The following is a 22327-nucleotide window of genomic DNA, read 5'->3' on the forward strand; positions in this document are numbered from 1 at the left end:
TTAACAAATATATGTGACTGCTCATATCTTTTATAAAAGATAATATCAACCAGTACCCTCTATTTAACCTAACAAAGGATTATGTAGCAAAACAGACACAAGAATAAGCACTGATAAATGAGTCTGCTTATAATCATCTCCTAATTTTAATAACTTTTGTACATAGTTAACTTTTATTCATGGAAATAAATATAATAAAAAGCTAACTATTATGCTGAAGTCATTCACAAAACTAATAAATTGACATAAAAATTTTATACCTCATAATAAAGATTTGGCCGATTAAAAGAAGCTGTAAAAGTAAAACACTTTTCAACACACAAAATTTTCTGAGCATCCTTCAAAACGTGACTTGTTGCAGTTGCAGTCAGCCCAATAAGGGATGTATTAGGAAACTGCCGCTTTAAGATACCAAGCGCCTTATAATCTGGAAAAAAAAAAAAAAGAATATAAAGGGGTCCATCCTCTAAGGATTAAAACTCACCTTTTAACACTATGTAGTTAATCAGTGACTACTGCGATTTTACTTCCATAGGTAGCTTAGTAAATCTGTAGTTACTTCATAGTCTTTTTTAAAACAGGCAGACTTTATTATTCCTTTTTATCTTTTTTTTTGGGGGGGTGCATGGTCCAGGAATCGAACCCAGGCCTCCTGCATGAAAGGCGAGCATTCTCCCAAACCACCTGTGCACCCCTATTATTCTTTTAATTAGCTTTTCAGAAACACTGTCCTTGGCCACAGGTGGAACTCCCGGTTGAAGAGTGGGATTCCAACAAGCTCACACTAGTAGATTACAGAGACTGTTAAACAGTGGATTTTGAAGACAGTGAGTAACCACAAAACTAACAAGAGATGAAAGAGGCCATCTGTCAAAACCCTTCTACCATCTAGTAGTATCATTCAAGTCCATAAATTCAGACCAGAAAAGACCTGGTGAGGACACTGCTTCTATATGACCTTTATCAGGGAAAACACCCTGGGCCCATACTTGCCATGAACATCTAAATAACTTGCCCTTAAGATCCCTTAAGAACTTCGTAGGAAAGTAATAAAGAGATGTCATAGAAATTGCTAAATGCTAAGGTTGAGGACTGCTATGAAACACAAAGAAGAAAATCACTGAGAAGTTGTAAAGGTTTCAAAGCAGAGACAACATTTGAATTGGATCTTAAAGGATGAGGAGAACTTCATACATAAGGGAAGAATAAAACATCAGGTAGAGGATATAACATATATATAGCAGATACATTGGCATGAAAGTACTCAACATGCTCAGATAACAGAAAGCAGTTCAGTGGGGCTAACTGCTGTCTGTTAATAATCACAAGGTATTATGCTGGATGGATCTATTGTCCACTCCATTAAGCTGGGAACTGTCAGAATCCCCTTCATTACATGGTTCCAAGTTAGATCTGGTCAAAAAGGACAATTTGTGCAAGATTTGGAAGACTGACGTGAACCAACTGCCATTACTCTCTCAGATAGGCTAATGGACAGACAGAGGGACCCAAATAGTTCTAGCTTGGCCTAGTTCTTTTCCACTCCTTATTCAGCTCTTTTCCCCAAAGGCAGGGCTTGCCAAATCAATGGTGGCAACAGGCCCACCACCAGATGCTCAGCAGCAAACTCACAGAGGTGACAACTGCTAGGAGAAAATAGCTCATCAGATACCTCTCCAAAAACTTCCCTTTTTCAGTCTCACTTTGGCAACTGGACATGCCAGGTGCAGCTTCCCCTACAAGCTACAGCTTGTCTTGCACATGTGCTTTAGGACTAATCAGTGGCTTTTCTCTGCTCCTCCACCTTCCACTTCAGACCTTCAATTCCCCAGCTCCTCCCCAAACCATGTAAGATCTGATTCCTATGATAGATCCCTTCTCCCATAATATTCATAATGGCTATGCTTCTCTAACTGAAGCCTGACTGATGTTGTTATATGGAGGACTATAAAAAGGCAGGGGTGAATCTAAAGAGCTAGGACTTCATCCCATAGGCAATGAGGACTCATAATGCTATTTTTTTTTTTTTTTTTTTTTTTGACATGGGCAGGCACTGGGAATTGAACCTGGGTCTCCGGCATGGCAGGCGAGACCTCTGCCACTGAGCCACCACTGCCCACCCTCATCACGTTAATTTTTAAAGCAGACAAGAGACACAAGCAAATTTCAGAAATCACCCTTTGGTGGCAGTACAAACAATGGGCTGAAATAAGCAAAAGAGTGAAGGGAGTCCTGTTAAAAGATGGCAGCAAAAGACCAGAAACAGAAAATATTACATAAGGCATGACATAGAAAATAAATGAGAAAGAAAAGACAGAATAGATATATATGAACTAGAACCCCACAAGTCCTAATGACCACTGGAGTATTGGAGGATGGGAGGAAAAAGTCCAATATTCAAACATTCATTAACAGATACATGTCAGCACTTTTTATTAAGATACTTGGAGGTAAGTGGTGAAGAAGACAAAGATGCTATGCCAATAGTTACCATTCAAGCAAAGAAACCAGACGATACAGAGAGTAAAACAATAAATATGCTAATAGAGTGAAAAGTGCTCACCATGATAACCCCAGTTGAGATGGAACATAATGAGTGAGGAAGGTTAGAAATTAGATAGAGATGAGTAAGGCCAAATCACATATGGCCTTATAGGGACCAGTTAAGCAAACAAGTAACATATTTGATTTATATTTGGAAAAGATCGCTTTGGTTGTGGTGTGGAGAATGAACTGTAAGAGTTAGACTGGAATCAGAGACTATTAGGAAGCTATTGTAGTAGACCAGTGGAATGAAGCCCAGTTGGACTTAAGAAATTGTAGCAAAAACAAAGAGAAGTGGCAAATTTGAGATTCAAGTTAGAGGGAGAGATAAGAGATTTTAGTGGTGGACTGGATTGAAAAGGTAGGACAAATCTAGGATGATGTATCAATTATTAAGTTATTTTCTCTCAACTCTAATTCCACCCTCTATACTCTGCTTTATGATGCTGAACAGAAACGCTGTCCACTCCATTTCAGCTTTGCCAGGCAGCTCTACAAGGTGAGATTAAAAGCCTGGCGCCTGGAAATGTCACCCCAGCAAGGCTTCTTCATCCCTGTAGCAGCACTGCCTTTCCTTAGTAGAGGCTGAATTCAGTTGGCAGTTTCTCCAAACTCTGGCAAACCAGCTTTATCAAAGGCCCATCTCACTTCCACCTCTCAAGAGACAACTATTCTAGGTGTCTGAGTGTTCAGAGGTCTGAGTTTCAGCTACACAGGACTCTACCTCTAAATTTCTAAATCTTATGAATTCCAATCTTCTGTTCCTTCAGTCTTAGGAATGATAGTTACTTCTTCCAGGTTCTACCTCTGTAAGAAATTTAGAGTTTTGTTTTTACTTTTTTCAGTTATCTAGTTAACCGCTTTTCCCTAGTTTAACAATTTGTAATGTTAAATTCTCTGTGTTCAAACAGCTGATATGGATTCTGTTTCCTAACTGACCCCCAGCTGATACAGATGACAGGTAAAATTTTGACTTAAGTAAATGTGAATGGTAGAATAATTTTCTAAGATAGGGAACACAGAAGGAGAAATTGTTTGGGGGTGGGGGAGGAAAAGGAAAGGGTAAGGAAAGGAAAGGGGAAGAAAATCAAAAGTTCTTGGTCAAGATATCTAGAGCAACAGGGTAAATAGTGAGTACCTGCTGCAGAAGAGAGCAGTTCTTTGAAGGAATTTAGTTTTAGTCACGCTAATTTATATACATATTTCCACAAAGTTTAGGAATAAGATTATTAAATATGGGTGAGGTAAGTCATAGTAATGCATAAGCAATGGTAACCATAAGTAGACCACTCAGGCTGAGAATATAGGACAAGGGTCATAAGTCAAATGCCTTAGTGGGCACCAGACTACCTGTAGGCATGCCTAAGAGTTACTTCTGGAGGACCTCTACTGTTGCTCAGATGTGGTCTCACTCTCTCTAAACCCAATTCGGCAAGTGAAATCATTGCCTTCCCCTCTACATGGGACATGACTTCCAGAGGTGAAAGTCTCCCTAGTGACGTGGGAGATTACTCCCAGGGATGAATCCGGCCCTGGCACCATGGGATCAATAATTCCATCCTAACCAAAAGGGGGAAAAAAAGTGTAAATAATAAAGTAGCAATGGCAGAGAAGTTCAAATTTGGTGAAGACGCTACTCTGGAGATTGCTCTTACATAAGCTTCAGTTAAACATTGCTAACTATCATAACCTGCCAACCCCCAACCAGAACCATTCCAGCCAATCCTAAAGAACACTTAGAGCAATATATAAGATTCCACAAGGGTTCCATGCACTAGAATAACTTCCCAAAAAGCTACAACCTCCAGATGGGTCCCTGGCCTAGATAAGTCCTGAAATCTAGCCCAGCCTCTCCAGAACATCAGATAGGTCTATCTCCCTACCCCATATTAGTGACAGACCCTTCCAATATGAAAAATTTAGAATGGCCTTAGCCTAAACACCCCTAAAGAGAGGGATGGAAAGATCAAATGTGATGGTGGAGATATACAGAGAAGATAGGATTTAAAATGAATGAATTTTAAATGAATATGAATGCTGAATCATTAAACTGATCTTTCTTTTAGTTTCCAGTATTTTAGAGCAGCTAGAAATAAAAACCTAAAGTTCTGGAATTGTAACCCATGTCAAACTCTGTAATATGTTCTACAACTAATTGTGGTGCTGTGATTGGAAATTTATAGCTTTTTTGTATATATGATATTTTTCACAAAAAAAAAAACGAAGGAAAAAAAAGTCGATTGTGATGATAAAAAAATATTTAAGCCTTCTATCCGCCTATATTCTGGAGTAACTAGAAGGAAAACTATGAGAGGATTGTATCGTAGACCATGATAAACTCTGGGATCTGTCCTGTAACTACTTGTTGAAGAGTGCTTTGAAAACTATTGCGTCTTTATTTCTTTGCTTTGTATATATGTTACACTATACAATAAAAAAATTAAAAAAAAAATAGTGGGGTCCTTGGCAGTAAGGCAAATATATATATGCTATTTAAAGGATCTCAATTAAAAAAAAAAAAGCTTGCCTCAAACAATTCTGAAAGTAGAGAATTCAGCCTTTGGGCTGCAAATATACTATTCCTGGAGACGTGCAAGGAAAGGTAGACTGAGATCAGAGCCCTAAGTAATAGGAAGGAAGGCAGAAGAGGAGTAAAAGTGATGATGAGAATGGAAAGGAAGGAAAAGTGGCAAGGTGAGAGGTGAACAGTATGAAATGGTACTGAAGTTAAGTGGGAAGAGGAATAAAAATAAAAACACTGGATTAAGCCATCAGGGGGTGGGGTCATTGGTGATCTCTGTTTCAGTAAAGTGGTGGAAGCAGAAGCATGCATGGGTGGGAAGATGGCAAAGTAAGAAGCTCCTGTAATCAGTGTTTTTCCCAAAACAGCTATTGAAGTGGCAGGAACTGTTTAAGTCAGTTACTTAGAAATTCCAGAGTCTAGGGGAACATTACGCAGCATCCAGGGAGGAGTGGGAAAAGGCTGGTAAATTGCAATAAATATCAAATCTCTTGAAGATATTATTTTAACTAAGGTGTGACCTAACAGAATAAGAATGGACCTTAATGGATTACAGGAGTCCTTAATAAGCACAAGAAATTCAGATGCAATCAGAGAAGACCACAGAGAGAAGGAAGAAATCAGAGGGAACCTGGAAGAGAAAGGAGAGGATATCATCACGTAATGAGAGAGTCCAGAAGTTCCAAAGTTAGCCAGAACCAGCACCAGAAAGCTACAGATTTGGGGGAGAAATCAAGCCTTGTTGGTATCTCGATGTTGGACTTCCTGGAGCCTCAAAACTGTGAGCCAATAAATTACCATTGTTGGAGGAGAAGGAGGATAAGGAAGTAGAGGAGGAGGAGAAAGAGGCAGTGAAGAAGGAAGAGGAAGCTTGCATAATTCAGTCAGTTCATAAAGGGACAAAGGTGAGAAATGGACATGGTAGGTTTTAAAACTTGATGGTGAAGGGAAGAAAAGAAATAGGCCCAAACCATAAAGGGGTGGAAAAAGTCAGAAGGGAGTTTTAATTTCTGTTTTTGTTTTTCGGGAAGGGAAAAAAGAGATTGATGATGCAGCGATGAGGAGCCTGACTGAGCAAGATTTCCTTAAGAAGGCAGGAAAGGATAGAGTAGGCACGGTCAGTTGCCTTTAAAAAGAAAGAGCTCTTTTTTTTGCCTTGAAAAATAAAAATCTCAGCCTGACACAGTGCCCAAAGCAAAATGATAAAATGGCCAAACAAGCCAGGGAGAGTATAACAGAAGAAAGTGACAACAGAACAGAGGCTAAATAGGAAAAGGGGTACCCACCATGTGGGGGAGCTATGGAAAATAAGGAAGAATTGAAAGAGGGAACAAATGGGTCCATAAAAATGTGAAAAGACTGTTCAGAAGGAAGAGGTTGAAGTCAGGGAGCAGGATTTTTTTTTTTTCTTTTTTTGCATGGGCAGGCACTGGGAGTCGAACCCGGGTCTCCAGCACAGCAGGCAAGAACTCTGTCACTGAGCCACCGTGGCCAGCCCAGGGAGCAGGATTTTTTAATTAAAGATTCTTTGCATAATGTAATTCTGAATACCTTGCTTCAGGAATGACTAGACGATTAGGTTCATGGAGTGAAGAAAAGTGTTCCTGAAATATCTCAGAATTTTAACACAGAGATGTTAGATGTGGATGATGAAGTGAATGCTGAAAATACCCAGGATGATAACTAAAGAAGGAAACTTTGAAGCATGTGCAAATTCCTCAACCAATGTGAGGGAAAACCTAGAAGTCAATAAATGCCATTGACAAGGATGGAAGAGTATAATATGGCAAGAAAACACACACTTACAAAGATAAAGGCATAAGACTAAAAACTGTAACAGGGAGTAAAGAGGTAAAGACTCAGCCTCTTGAGCCACCCTCATATGAACGCAAGAGAAAATGAGTAATAATTACTTGAGAGAACAAGTTTAATGGATGCCAGGATATTTACTATGCAAAACTGGGTGAGGAAATAGTCCCTAACATTAAGTTTTCTAGATACAACATACATACCAGGTCTGAAATCATGTCCCCATTGACTACAACAGTGAACTTCATCCACAGCAATCCGAGTAAATAATCTTGCTTCATAGGCTTTCTCTAGTCTTGACATAAACATTTTGCTTTTTGCAATTTTCTCTGGAGTCACATAAAGTAGCTTTAACTTGGAGTTTTTATTTACCATTTCAGCATGAACCCATTTCACATGCTCCTATCAAAAGGAAAAACAGCCATGATGAAGAACTTAGCCAACAAACTGCAACACTAAGTAGTAAATGAAGATGTTCCTCACTGAAAAGCAACAGTTTTGGGTTGTTCTAGCAGGAGATGCTTACTTAGTTCATTAAACTTGAAACCATGTTTTCATGACAGCTGTGTAAAAAGCATTTAGTTATTTAGACATTGTTGATGATAAAAGGACAATCTCACTTTACAATAAAAATAACAAAAAATGAATGTGAAAAGAAACTTCCATAAAGAACATCTATTCTATGAAAACATAATTCTGAACTGTTTATAATAAACGTCAAAATGTGAGCTAAAAGAAATAGCTATGATAAAAAGGTGGGTTTTATAATTATAACATTATAATCATTTCATAGACATATAAATAAAATTTATTACTGATTTGTTAATCTAACATGCTATCAAATCCACATATCTCTTTACAGAAATATAAAGGTCATGAAGTTTTATAAAGTATCTTATTCATTAAATTAAGATTTTAGTAGAAAATAAATCCTAAAAAGTAGTATTCATTAGATTCTTAGTGCTTTGATATATTTTATATGATATTTAGGACACTACATATCATTTTTTTCCTTCTAACCTAACTGGGGCCAAAAAAGTGTAAAGAAATAATAATGAGAAACTGCTCTCATTGTTTCAGCCAAGATGCTGTTCATTAACTTCTAGAGATATAACCAATTTTGTTAAGAAATGGCTAAAGTGTATTAAGCATTTAAATTGGTCTTTAATGTTCCAGAAACCTTAGGCCATTCCCTCAAAAATGAGCAGGTAAAATATCAGAATCTCTGGAAGAATTACTGGAGGACCAACGTTTAAAAAAAAATGTCTTGCACATATCCTATAAATTAGTGAGAGCAACCAGAAAACTGGACTTGACTTACCTCCTCTCTGTCTCTCCAGCTTTAGATCATATAGCATCATGAACCTGTAATTATCTGCAACTTCTAAGCTACTTTCTATTATTATTACCCTTTTTTTAGTTTGAAGTACAGTATTAGAAAGGCCAGTAAGTTCTCAAAAGATTCATTCTGTTGAGTGAGAGAATAGTTATACTATAGTAACACAAGAGTTTAAAACAAAAATATATGGGAAAAATTAAAAGGGCCCAGGGCTTCTTAGAGAAATGGCTGATTTAATGCTAGAGCAGGAAATGTACAAAATGAGAACAGAATATCTCATTGTAAAAGATAGCAAAGAAGTGATCAAAAGCTATGAAATCAAGGAAGAATGCTTGCCTGACACGTGGGAGACCCAGGTTCAGTTTCCAGCCCAAGCACCAAAAAAAAAAAGCTATAAGATAAGTAAAAAAGATTTGGGAGCCATCTTAAAGTGGGTCTCCCTGCCAAAAGAAGGAACAATTTCAGCAAAAAAAAAGATTAATTAGTATGAATTAAAATATATCAAATACATTTTGATAATATATTCTTTTTTTTTCTTTTTTTGCATGGGCAGGCATTGGGAATCAAACCCAGGTCTCTAGCATGGCAAGCAAGAACTGTGCCTGTTGAGCCCACCGTGGCCCACCCCATATTATACTTTAAAAAAAAAAAGCTTTTAATTATATTTTGTAAAAAACAAAGTAACTTATTGACCAATGTCAGAAAACCAATTCCTTCTGAAAAATGGTTAAAAAAAAAAAAAAAGAATCAAGCATTTTTATCCTGCAAAGAGTTGATAAGGAAAAAGTTCTTTAGAGAATTCTCACTAGTCTATGAAGAGGGAATAATAGAATTAGAAATCACCATTTTGTAACCACCTACATAATAATGGATCTAAGGTATGCAATAATCATCAGTGGCTGCTAAAATCATTAGATGAAAAGCTGATAGAGAATCTGATCATTGTAAACCAGGCTGACACTAATCAAACCCACTGATAAATTACAAAAAGACAACCAGACATTATATATCTCCTAATGTGCTGCCACAGGAAGTGTATACTTGCCAAAATAAATAAATAAATAAAGCCCCAATACAATCAAGTTTCTGAGTCTAATTAAAAAAGAACAAGCTAAACAACATCACAAGGATACCATCAGAAAAATCCAGAATGTAGGAAGATACAGATCAAATAACCTGGTCTCTTCAATAAATAATTAGCAAAGGAAACCAGAACATATAAGGGGAAACTATGGTTAATGCAACCAAATACAATGCATGACATTTGGACATTTGGACAATGATTTAAAAATAAATAAATAAATAATGAGACAGAGAAATATGAATTTTTCATTTTATAATTTTAAGGAGTTGATATAAATGTTTTAGGTGTGATAAAATTTTGGTTAACTTTAAAAAAAAGTTAGTGATACATACTGAAGAATTTACAATCAAAATGATATGATGGGCGGTATGATGGTGGCTCAGTGGCAGAATTCTCACCTGCCATGCCAGAAACCCGGGTTTGATTCCCGGTGCCTGCCCATGCAAAAAAAAAAAATGACATGATGTCTGAGATATGTTTCAAATAAACTAACCCAGAGGAGAGAGGAAGGAAAATGGGAGTCTACAGATGAAACAAGATTGGCCATATATAAATAACTGCTGGGGGGGGGGGGGGGTAATAGACACATGGTACTTAAATTTTCAATTATAGGCTTTCAAAGGATGATTAACTGGAACATGCTTTATTCTACAAAGGGTAAGATTGGGAATGGACAGACGAAATCTCACAGGATGAGATATCTTGTTAGTAACTGATTTATGGATTTAATTATATTGCATAATTAGAAATTCTTGCTTACAATTTTAGAATGATAATGCAAAACAGAGGTCAACAAAAAACATTTCCTATAAAAAGCCAGGTAGTAAATATTATGTTTTGTGGGCCGTACACAGCTACTTAACTTTGCTATTATAGTGTGAAAGATATTATAGACAACATGTAAACCAACAAGCATGGCTGTGCTCCAATAAAACGCATGCTATTTACAGACACTGGAATTTATATTTCATACAATTTTCACATTTCATGAAATATTCTTATTTTGATTTTTGTTTAACTATTTAAAAATATTAAAACCATTCTTAGCATATGGACCATACAAAAATAAAACAGGTAATAGACCAGATGGCCCATGAGTATGTAGTTCGGTAATACAAAGTAGTCCCGATGTAAGTAATTATCAGCAGTTTTATAAACAACTCAATTGCCAGTAAGGTCCCTATTCCAGGGAAGAGTTTAAATAAAAAATGAAAAAAATAAAAAAAGTCACAGTAGCATACCTTAGAACTTGAAGCATTTAACATGGTAGCTGAAACTCCTAATTGTTTTAAAACCATTAATTGGTCTTCCATAAGAGAGATCAAAGGACAAATCACAAGTGTAAAACCTAGAAGAGAAAAATATTGACTTTAAATTGTACACCATCACCAGAATGAGTTGCCAACATTCAACTTCTTTATCATAGCGTGGGTCCCACCCTTCAATTTTCAATGCAGCTTTACAATCTACTATTCTTAACCTCATTAATCAAGTGGTACATGAGAATAAATGATCACCCGAGGTGAGTGAGTGTAAGATAAATAAGCAAATATAAAACTAAACAGATGTAAGACATAAGACTAAATATTTTTAACACTAAATATGGGCAAGCTCATTAAATAAATCAAATTCTATACATTTATATCAGGGAAAATTCTTCCAAATCTTTCCAAAGATAGCATAGCAACATATATGATTAAGAATGACAGCTGCATGAGTACCCTTCTACTTACTGTACCAGATTAATTTATTCTGAGTAGAAATCAATAGTTTATTGTCTACATAAAGTTCTAGTAATATACCCTTTCTCAACACAACTCAAATTGTTCAAAACTACAAGAGCTATTTTACATTGTTATAAGCATATGAGCTTACATTTCTGTAGTTCGATCCTTACAATAACCTCCAGGAAAGGGAGACCCATTTTAAAAACAAACTTAGTTTAAGATCGTATCAGGGATTTTGCCTTCTCAATTATTCTCTCTCCTGTATTTTCACCTCCTTCCTCATTATACTTAAAGTGTCTCATTATACTTAAATCTGGTCAAAACTCTCTCATCTTTGAAAAAAAACCCTACATACCTTATTTATGGCCCTCACTTCTTCCCTTCATAGCCATAATTTTCCTAAGAATGTCCCATATGAGCTCCACTTCCTCAATTACTATCTACTTCTAAACCATTGCTATTGATTCCTATCCAACCATTCTATTAAAATTGCTCTGGCCAAGGTTATAAAAGAGTCCCTTGCCATTAAACCCAAAGTAACTTTGGTCCTTATTTTACTTGAGCTTTTGATGCCACTGGTATTGACCAATCCCTCCTTGAAACACTTCCACCCCAGGCTTCTAATAACACCATCTCCTGATTATCCTCTAACACTTTGGCTGTTCCTCCTTAGTCTTCTTTGCAAGTGCATCTTTCTCTGTTTATCCCTGCCCTCCTGGTATTCTTGTTACTGGTTTAGATCCTCTTGATATAAATTACTTTTATGGATATTCAGTGACAATTTCCACACTGACAACCTTCAACTCATTTCTCTAACTCAGATCTCTCAGACCCAAGCTATAGACCCAAATATGTTCCCAGTCATGGGACGATTCTACTTGGATGTCTTAAGAGCTATCTTCAATTCAACATGTCCCAAACTCAATTCATCTTCTTCCCTCTCTCCCAATTCTCAGACAAGTTCTTTCTACAATGTACCTTATTTCAGTGAACAACCTCATCATTTGCCCAAGCCTAATATTTGGACATCAATCTTGACTATTACTTCTCCCTTACCTCAGATCTAATTAATACTAATTCCTATTCAGTTTCCTCCTAACATTTCTGGAATCCCTCCATCTGCTGGAATTATCCTTCTAAAGCAAAAATCTGACAAGCTTTCTACCTGTATAAAACCATTCAATGGCTTCCTGCTAATCTAAGAGAAATTTTTTTAATAGCTTTAAAGGTTCTTTCCGCATCTCACCACTGCCTGCCATGCTGAAATACTCCAAGGTTACTGAATGTACCCTATGAGGCATGTTCTCCCTTACTTTCATTCACTCACACATATCGCTCCCCAGCATGAACACTTCCTTTCTCCCCTGACTGTTCTGCCTACTCATCCTTTAACTTTCAGCTCAAATGCTACTTCCTCAAGACAGCCTTTCTCAACAACCTCTAAATCAGATCTTCACACTGACTCTTTAATTCCCTATAAAACCTTTACCCCGAAATCCTTAATGCAATTGTTTGTAATTACCTATATTCTCTAGACCAGGGATCAGCAAACTAAGCATTGGCTGTTTTTATAAATAAATTTTATTAGAACACAGTCACACTATTTGTCCATGTTTTGCTTATTGCTGGTATTGGGCTAAAAAGGCCGAGTTGAGTATGTGTCATAGAAACCATATGGACCACGAAGCCTGAAATATTTTTTACCTGGCTCTTTAAGAAAAGTTTGCAGACTTCCACTCTAGACCTTTTCTACTTCCCAAACAGCAGCTTCAGAATCACCTGGGAACTTGTTAGAAATGCAGAATCTTGGACCTCAGGCCTAACTTGGGTCTCACACTAAATCAGAATCTGCATGTTAAAAGGATACTCAGGTAATTCTTACGTACATTAACACTTGTGAAAGCACTGCTCTACATTATGAGCTCTGGGAAGATGGGACTATGCCTATTTTGCTCACTGCTCAGCATCATGGCATATACTCAAAGATACAGGTCTAGTGGCTCCTTTTCCAGTGCATTTTCTCCTACATCACATTTCCGCATTACATTTCAGGAACTGGATAGAAAGCATTACCCTCAGAAGTCAGTAATTTTCCCTTTGAGTGAACTCTTTAAATGTATATTAATGTAAAAAATATATATATATTAATGTAGAGATGAGTAAAACAAAAATATACTTAATACTCACATATGTATGATTAGAAATTATTTTTAAACACCTAAAAGTATATCTGGTAAAATGAAAAAGAAATGAAAAGAAAAATGAATTTTTATTAATACATACCATCTGAACATAATGCCGGTAACTGGTAGCATAAGCTCTTTCCACCTCCAGTAGGCATAACCAGAAATACCTCCCTTCCAGCCATTGTTACATTAATAGTTTCAAGTTGAAGTGATCTGAATTTTTGTAGTTTAAAGACATTTTGAAGAATATCTTTAACCTTACCAGACCAGGGAAAATCTAGAATGAGAAAAATAAGCTAAAAATATTAGAACTATTAAGATTATAAATGAAACACAAAATGGAATGGCAAAGGAATAAGATAATCACACATAAAATTATTAAACTTTTTCAGTAATAATTTTGGGATTAGTTTAACTCACAAAGCAAAAACAAATTAAATGATTCATCATAAAAATTGTACATCAGAAAAAATGAAAACATTTGCCAATTGAGAATTATACCATACCAACAGGATGGTATTTGATCGGGTATTTGAAAAACAGTATAACTGTTTAACAGGGACTTCATGGTATCATAAAAAAAATTCGAACACCAAGAACAGTTAAAATTGTTGAGAATTTTTGGTGTCAATATCTGCTTAGAGCCAATCACTGGAAAGCAATGCCCCCCCCCCCAAAAAAACTGCAATTCCTTCTAAACCTACATTATTCTATTTTAATTAATGATAAACATAATGCATAGCAAAATCTTGAATCAAGAAAGGCTTGTTCACTAAGGCAGGAATATGAACTAGACTTTGGCAAGGGGTTTAAATAATTTCTTTTAATTGTTTACTTTTTTTAGTTAAAACTTAGAAACTTTAATTAAAAATAAATATCTTTTTTTCAAACATTGATCAATGTTGCTAGATCTATATTTGGAAAAAATAAAGTCTGACTAAAAAAGTTTAATTCAGAAAGATGCAGAAAATGAGTAAAGATGGTCTGCCTCCAAGTTTCCTATTCCACCCGATGGAAAGCACTAATCCATTGTTATGGCTTGAAGTGTGTCTCCCCAAAAGACGTATTCATGTCGTAACCCCTGGTCCTGTTAATGTGACCCTACCTGGAAAAAGGATCTCTGAAAATGCCATTAAAATGAAGCCAAACTGGCTTAGGGTGGACTCAAATCCAATATGGTTAGTATCCAAGAGAAGGACTCTGACAGAGACAGACACGGGAGAAGATCACGTGACCACTGAAGCAGAGACGGAAGCCTATGGATTATCAGCCCACCAGAAGCTAGGAAGAGGCAAGGGAGGATTCTACCCCACAAGCTTCAGACTTCTAGCCTCCAGAACTATGAGACAATAAACGTTTGTGGTTTTAAGTCATCTACTGTGTGTGTTATTAGAGCAACTCCAGGAAACTAAAGACACCCATGCAGAACATTTAACTCTAGTTTAAAGAATTAAGAAGGGAAAAAAAGGCAAACTAGCAAGGAAAAAAGGTAAACCTTCTTTATTCCAAGCAGCAGGTGAAGAATCATATTCGTTGCTTGCCCCAGCATCAGAATCCTCTAAACTCTCCTTTATTTTCTTGGTTAGGGCTGTTTTTTTCTGAATAAGCTCTTGTTGCCGTTCTATAAGTTCTTGAATTTGAATGTCCACTGCATTTAGCTCATTAGTTACAGACTCCAGTTCCTCAGTTAGAGCTGTGATGAGGGGAAAAGATAAAATGACTAGCTTAGAATTAACTGCAACTTAATGTTCCTTACCATGTAAACTACAGACAAATTTAAAGTAGTATAGCAGAGTAGTTAAAATCATATGTTTTAGAACCACACAGTCCTGGGTTAAATCTCAGGTCCTCCTCTTACCTGACTGAGTGACCTCAGCTAAGCTACTTAACTTAGCCTCAATTTCCACATCTGTAAAACGGAGATAATACCTAACTTTCATAGTATTGTTATAAAGAATTAAGTGAGATTACATGTTGAAAGTTCTTGGCACCGTATCAGCTATATTATCAAGCATTTAATAAATGAAAGCTTCTTTTATTTTATTATGTGTTAAAGAAGTGACCCAATAATCTCCTAATTCATGTAAGTCAAATGATCAGACAGTGAAGCAAAAGGAAGATATTTAAAAGTAATCACCTAACTACTTAGCTATTATTTCACGAAAATATTCATATTTGGGCTCATACGGTAGCATGATAAGAACTTGGTGATTATAAACACAACGGTTGTAACAAGTAAGAGACCTCAAGCGTACCACTGAAATTGGCATTTCAACTCCATTGTAACTAATTTATAAAGAAGCTAATGTATAATTCTAACTAATCCAAGTATAAAGTCAAAGTGAAATTCCTTTTAACATATCAGTGGAAGCTAGAAAAAAATTTAAAGTCAAAGTGAAATTCCTTTTGACATATCAGTGGAAGCTAGAAAAAAATTTAAAGATGTCCTTAGTGCTTTCTACTATATTCATCTGTATTAGTCAGGTACTTTTAATGTTTCTTCATGTGATAAAATCTTATGGTAATGTATTTAAAGTTTCTATGATTGCCCTAGGAGAAACCTCTATCTCCTGTAGCTACTGGACCAAGATTTTTGAAAACCAGTTTAAACTGGTTTAAATCCAGTCTAAATCCTGGATTTAAACTAAGTCTAAATCCTGCAGGTGGCTGAATTACAATACAATTTTAATTCCTAGCCTCACGGAGACACTTAAGTTAAAGTTAGGACCCTTACTGAAAAGGAATGAAACTCTGAAATTGGACTAGGAACATATAAGCAAACTCCAATGAAGCAGGGGACCTTGTACTACTAAATTCTGGCAAGTCTCTTTTGCCCTTCCTCTTCTCACTACATGGTTTGTCTCCTCCTATCTAAAATATTTGCCATGGTGTCTCCTGAGATAGTTGACCTGCAAAGGATTGCTAATCCTCCTAAGGATCAAACTAGCAAGCCCTAGAGGATAAGGTACTAAAAGTCTGATCCAAAAGACAAGGCAATATTCACCAAAAGAATTACAATTTCCAAAATATATGAATAGAATTACCTTTTCCAAAATATACCAACAGAAATCCAGGGGATACATGTGAGAGTAGATCGTAAGAGTGGGTAAAACATACTGTTAGAGCAACAAAAATTTATTAACATGAGCTCACTAAGAAATTCTGGGTTTAATGTGCTAGGTATAGAGGCCAGGAATGGCTCTAATAATTTGTCTTGCTGGCTTGACTGAAACCTGACCCCAAAGAAGAATGTTAAAAAATTTGGATAGAAACACAGGTACACATTCCAACGAAGTTGAAGTGCCAGAACTTCCTGTATATACCTAAGGGAAGGTACTCCATTACATTAATGAGATCATGATTATCTGATCTGGTGAGCAAGAAATGGAAACTACTCTAGAAAAACTGCTAAGACATATCCATGTCAGAGGATGGAAAATAAATCCCACAAAAATGTAGGAACCTGCCACCCACCGATCCCATGCCTTTCTAGAACGCCCAGGAAGTGGAGTACACTAAGATAACCCTTCCAAGGAGAAGAAAATTGCTACATCTGACCCCTTCTCTTACTAAGAAAGGGGCATAAAGCTTAGTGGGAATGTTTGGATTTGGGAGGCAGCATACATCTCATATGACAACATATATCTCATTTATCAAGTAACTCAAACAGCTACCAGTTTCGAATAGAACCTGAAACAAGAGGTAACGCTGTTTCAGAAGTACAAGCTTTTCTTACCACTTAAGCCATTTGGACCGACAGATTGATGGCACTTTAAATGTCTGTAAGCAGGGATGCTATATGGTGCCTTTGGCCATATAGATGAGTCACAGCACAGACCATGTGGATTTTGGAGCAAAGCTCTGCTATCCTGTAAAGATAATAATTACTCTCCTTTTGGAAACAGTTTCAGGATTGCTCCTGGACCTTAAAAGAAACCATGTTACTATGTGACCTGCAGCGCCTATTTTCAACCAGGTATCATCTGATCCCTCAAGCCACAAAGCAGACCTCTATCATCACAGGGAATGGCATACACAAAACCTAAATGAAGGTATAGGTAAGTAGCCCAAAGGCTCATGGGTCACACTGTTGCTGTCTGGCCTCCTCCCTCTTCACCTGCATCTATGCTTCATGGGGAGTTCCCTAATACTAGCTGACTGAGAAAGCAAAAATGCAAGCCTGAATACAGAAGGATCTTCACAATATACTGGCACTACCTGAAAGTGAGCAGCTAGAGTATTAGAACCTTTTCCAGGGTAGCCCTGAAAAGCAGTGGGTAAGGAAAATTCTCCCAGTTGGCAGGATTTCAAACAGTACACATGGTTATTCATTTGGCCAGAGGTACATAGTCTATAAATTCCAAGGCAGTGGCTAATGGACTGGTTGGATAGTTTGGAACTTGGAATGAGGAAACTTGGAAAATCGGTGGCGATGAAGTCTAGGAAAAAGTTATCTAAACAGGCCTCTCCAAATGGGCTCAGAATGTTATATTGTGTTCCATGTGAATGCTCACCAAAACATAACCTCCACAAAATAACATCTTAATTAATCAGGTGGACAAGATGACCTGTCAGTCAGCCTCTTTTGTACCCACACCTGTCCTTGCTCAGTGGGCTCAAGGACAATGTTTCTCTATTGCTGCAATATTCACTTCTGCTCACCAAGACTAACCTGACTACAGACAAGCTGAGTGCCCAACCTACAAACAGCAAATGACAACACAGAGCCCTCAATGTGTGACACCATTCTCTGGTGGGACAGCCAGACACCTGGTGGCAAAATGATTACACTGGAACCTTCCATGATACAAGAAGCAGCCCTATATTCTGCTATAGATACTTCCTTTGGATATGGATTTGCCTTTACTGGCTGTAATGCTTCTCCCAAATCTACCATTCATTAATGTACAGAATGACTTATTGGCCCCAATATGGTACTCCACACAAAATTATTTCTGACCAAATAACTCATTTTATAGTAAATAAATTATAACAGATGGCTCATGCTCAAGGAATTCACTGGTCTAACAATGTTCCCTATCATCCTGAAGCAACTGAGGTAACAGAATAATGGAATGGCATTTTGAAGACTGAATTGTAATGCCAGCTGGTGGCAATACCTTAATGGCTGAGGAAATGTCCTCCAGGATGTGGTATATGCTATAAATCACTGAACAGTACTATTTCTTCCATAGCTAAGGTTCATGGGGATCAAGCAACAGAGATGAAAGTGGCTCCTCTCACTAATATGCTTGCCATCTCTGCAGCTTTGGACTCCGCGGGTCTAGTAGTTATAGTTACCAAGGAAGAAATGCTTCTACCATGAGACAAAGTAATGGTTCCATTGAGACTGCCACCTGGCAACTTTGGGTTCCTCATGCCAGTAAATTGACAGACAGAGGAGTCACTGTATTGGATGGGATGAGTGACTGGATTGCTACTATATTATAGAAGTAAGGACTATGTCTGAAATGTAGGAGATCCTCTACATGTCTCTTAGCACTCCCAGGTCCTGTAACTAAAGTTAATGGAAAATTACAAAAATATAGGTAGGATTACTAAGGCAAGTCCCCACCAGGCAAGGACCCATGAACAGCTAAGGTGCTTGCTGGGAACAAAGGTAGTAGAAGAAGGTAGTTATAATACCAGCTATGACCATATGACCAGTTGAGAAATAAAAATTATAATAATTATAAGCATCTCTTCCTTATTTTGATACATGTTTATAATCAAGTTGGATGTTTGGTTTTTTGGGGGGGGAATCCCCTCTACTATTCCCCTACCATCCAACATAAGATGTGTGAGTGGTAGCTAATTTTATATCTCAGGATTTAAGTTACAGGATTATAACAGAGGATGTGATTCAGCAAGAAAAGGAATGAGTATCACCCAAAAATGAATAAAGATTATCTGTATTCTCTTTTGGGGAAAGGGTTAGCATATATTTGGCTGCACGAGGGTTAGTTCCATCTTGTTGGGGAGAAGTCTGATTGTGCTATTGCTTTGCTTGGAAGTTACAAATGATTAAAAGATGAGCGTATGGGTGTCAAGTAGACAAGGGGCAGACTATTGTCAGTTTGTAGAATAAAAAATGGTGCACATGCTGCAGAAACAGGTTTGACAGTTCCTGAGACAGTTAAACATAGAACTGCCATATGACCCAGAAATCCCACTTCTGGATATATACACAAAAGAACTGAACGCAGAGACTCAAACAGGTATTTACATGCCAATGTTTATAATAGCCAGGAGGCGGAAGCAAATCAAGTGTGCATCAAAAGGTGAATGGATAAACAAAATGTGGTATATACATTCAGTGGAGTGCTACTCAGTTACAAAAAGGAATGAAGTTCTGATACATGCTATAATATTAATAAACGTTAATGACATTTTCTTTTTCCTTTTTTTTGCATGAGCAGGCATGGAGAAACAAACCTGGGGCTCTGTCATGGCAGGCAAGAACTCTGCCACTGAGCCATCATGGCCCACCCTTTTAATGAAATTTTGAATGAAATAAGTCAGATACAAAAGGACAAACTACATGATCTCACTCATATGAAATAAACAGATTATTCACATTTTATAAAAACACTTCAAATAACTTCACTCGAATTTATCTTAAGGAAATAATCAGAGAGGCATACAAAACTCTGGATTCAAAGATGTTCAAGTATCATTATTTACATTTAAAAAATGGAAACAGTCTAAAATTTCAGCAGCAGACGATTAAGTAAATATTGTTACTTCAAAAGAACCGGACACAGGGCAGGTATTAAAAATAGAATATTTACAATACAGAATTTATCTAAAAATATACCAATATTCTATATTTAAATTACATTTTTGATATCAAGTTACAAAGCAGTAACTCTAAAATGTTACAAATATTGTTGAAAATAATACATCTAAATATTAACAGCATTAATTTGAGTAGTGGGATTAGAAGTAATTCATATTTTCTTCTTTATACATTCTGAGGTTTCCCAGAATTCTATCAAAAACAAATCACTCCTATAATCAGAACTTTAAAACAAGTATATATTGTTAAATAACATACAATCAGAAACAGAGCAGAATGAACAAAAAAAGTAATCATTTCCACTAACCTGTAATGGATGCCATTCTCAAACTGAATCAGAGATCCAAATGTCTTCCTAAAAATGAAAAAACAATCATAACAATTTTTTAAAGAGGGTTCTAATGATACTGCTCAATCAGTGATGGTCTGCCACTACTAGGCCCCAAAATATTAGAAAGTAAATTATATGTTCAGGAACCTTTCAAAACACAGACTGTGATTCTTCCCACCCTAACTTCTATGGGAAATTCTCTGTATTTCAGAGAAGCGTCCAAAGCAACAAACATATACATGACAAGTACCATGTCAATAACACAAACATTCACCAAATGCAAAGTATTATAGCAAAAAAGGGTAAAGAAACAAGCTAATTTCTATGTCAGTTCTAGCACTAAGTTACTGTTTCCTACCCTGTTCATTTAAAACCTCTTTATCTGTAAAATGGGAATGACAGAACCCGTCTTACAAATAACAAGTTGGATAGATACAAATGTCCCAGATTAAGCAAAATCCACCAGTAAAAATGATCAAATTAATCACATAAAATTTAATTAAAATAAACTCTACCTTAAAAGAGTAATTGGCTTTCTAGGAAAGGATTAGATTTAAGAGGAAGAGAACACAGAAAAGTCAGGTAGGAGGGAAATCCGATTTTTATTAAGGAACTTCAAATACACCATGATGACTTAAACTTAGAAGACGTGGGCAAGTGGAAGGAGATGAGGCTTGAGGGTAGGAACTTTAGATTCGCCATATACTCCATGAACACCTTTTCCCAACTCTCTGATATGGACAATCAACATTTTCTAAAAGTAACTTATTACGTTCTCCAAAGATAGCTTCTGCAACACCCTACCCTTACCCAGACTGCTGACCTTAAGCCCTTTCTACTTAGGCTGGAAATAAAGACTGGGTATTATATGACTGGTAAGGTCTTTGGAATGTTCAATCCCCTAAAATAACTTTAAATAGGAGAGTAAACCAAGGACGTATAATTTTCTATCCATATAGACATCTCATCACCTCTTCGTGGAAAAGTAATTCTCCTTCGCTAAACTGTAAGGTTTAGCACGACAGAGGCTGACTCTACAGTTTTGTATTCATATAGCTTAGCAAAGTGCCTTGCATATGTAAAGTACAGGCTCAACTGATTTGCTGAGATTGAAAGCAGGTACTATTGCTATTTTCATGAAAGGATACAATCTATAACCAAATTTTCCCCATTAATACAAACTCCTTTGAATTGAACCGTTAAAAAGACTGCTCATAAACTCCCTCCTTCCCCCAAGTGCTTTAATAGGAAAAGACATCTTTTAAAATGTACTCACACAAATTAACGAGCTACCGCAGGTTTGTCAGTCAGAAGTATGCGGTGGACACCCACAGGAAACAATTTACGGGGTGAATTCCGCTGATCAGTGCTGGAGGAAATGCCACGGAGGTACCACAGGCTAAATCAGATGCACATCTCCTCTCCTCCCTCGCCACCTGCACAGAGGCAACAGTAACCTCTTAACGCTATCATGAACAAGGGGACGGAAGAAGCATCCTCAGTGGTATTTCCCAATAAAGGGCGGGTGCCAATGAACAGCATTTGATATCTAAACCGCCTGCACGGGAAAGGCTGCAGAGATCAAAGGAGTTCGGTCGGCAGGTAAAAGTGTCCCTAAAGCCAGGAGAATAGAGAGATGAAATGTCCTTGTTTCTCCCCTGCCAAAGTGCTGGTGGAAGGAAGTGACCCGTGATAGACCGCCCTCGCTGTCAGGCAGGGGAAAAAAAGATCAAAGGAGCGCACATCCTTGACCCTTCAAAGCCGTCACAAGTGTTACCTCAGAACTTAATTCCATAGAGTTAAAGAAGCCCCCTCCCTTTCCCGGCCTCTACCCCAAAAGCGTCTCAGCCAGGAGCCCGCTACGCACCCCTTTCCGCCGCTGGACAATAAACTCTTCCCGCCACCCGGCTTTCCTCTGTCTTAGCCGGGAGTATCCACCCTTCCGGGTCGATCTATTCAGCCAATCGCAAGTAATGCCCTTCTCTAA

General features: G+C 37.2%; 1 protein-coding gene across 1 annotated transcript in view; it reads right to left on the minus strand.

Moving 5' to 3' along the window:
* The window catches only part of RECQL (RecQ like helicase), a 32116-nt gene extending 9818 nt beyond the window's left edge, over positions 1–22298 (minus strand). Inside the window, exons 1-8 of the mRNA XM_077170246.1 lie at positions 22208–22298; positions 21617–21776; positions 20317–20364; positions 14706–14903; positions 13308–13487; positions 10539–10645; positions 7078–7276; positions 261–427 (exon numbers count right to left, since the gene is read on the minus strand). Of these exons, the coding sequence (XP_077026361.1) occupies positions 261–427; positions 7078–7276; positions 10539–10645; positions 13308–13487; positions 14706–14903; positions 20317–20332 (867 nt within the window). The 5' untranslated portion in view covers positions 20333–20364; positions 21617–21776; positions 22208–22298. The remainder of the gene's footprint in view (positions 1–260; positions 428–7077; positions 7277–10538; positions 10646–13307; positions 13488–14705; positions 14904–20316; positions 20365–21616; positions 21777–22207) is intronic.
* Between the last annotated feature and the right edge of the window lie 29 nt (positions 22299–22327).

Source organism: Tamandua tetradactyla, chromosome 7 (assembly GCF_023851605.1).
Source record: "Tamandua tetradactyla isolate mTamTet1 chromosome 7, mTamTet1.pri, whole genome shotgun sequence".
Lineage (NCBI taxonomy): Eukaryota > Metazoa > Chordata > Mammalia > Pilosa > Myrmecophagidae > Tamandua > Tamandua tetradactyla.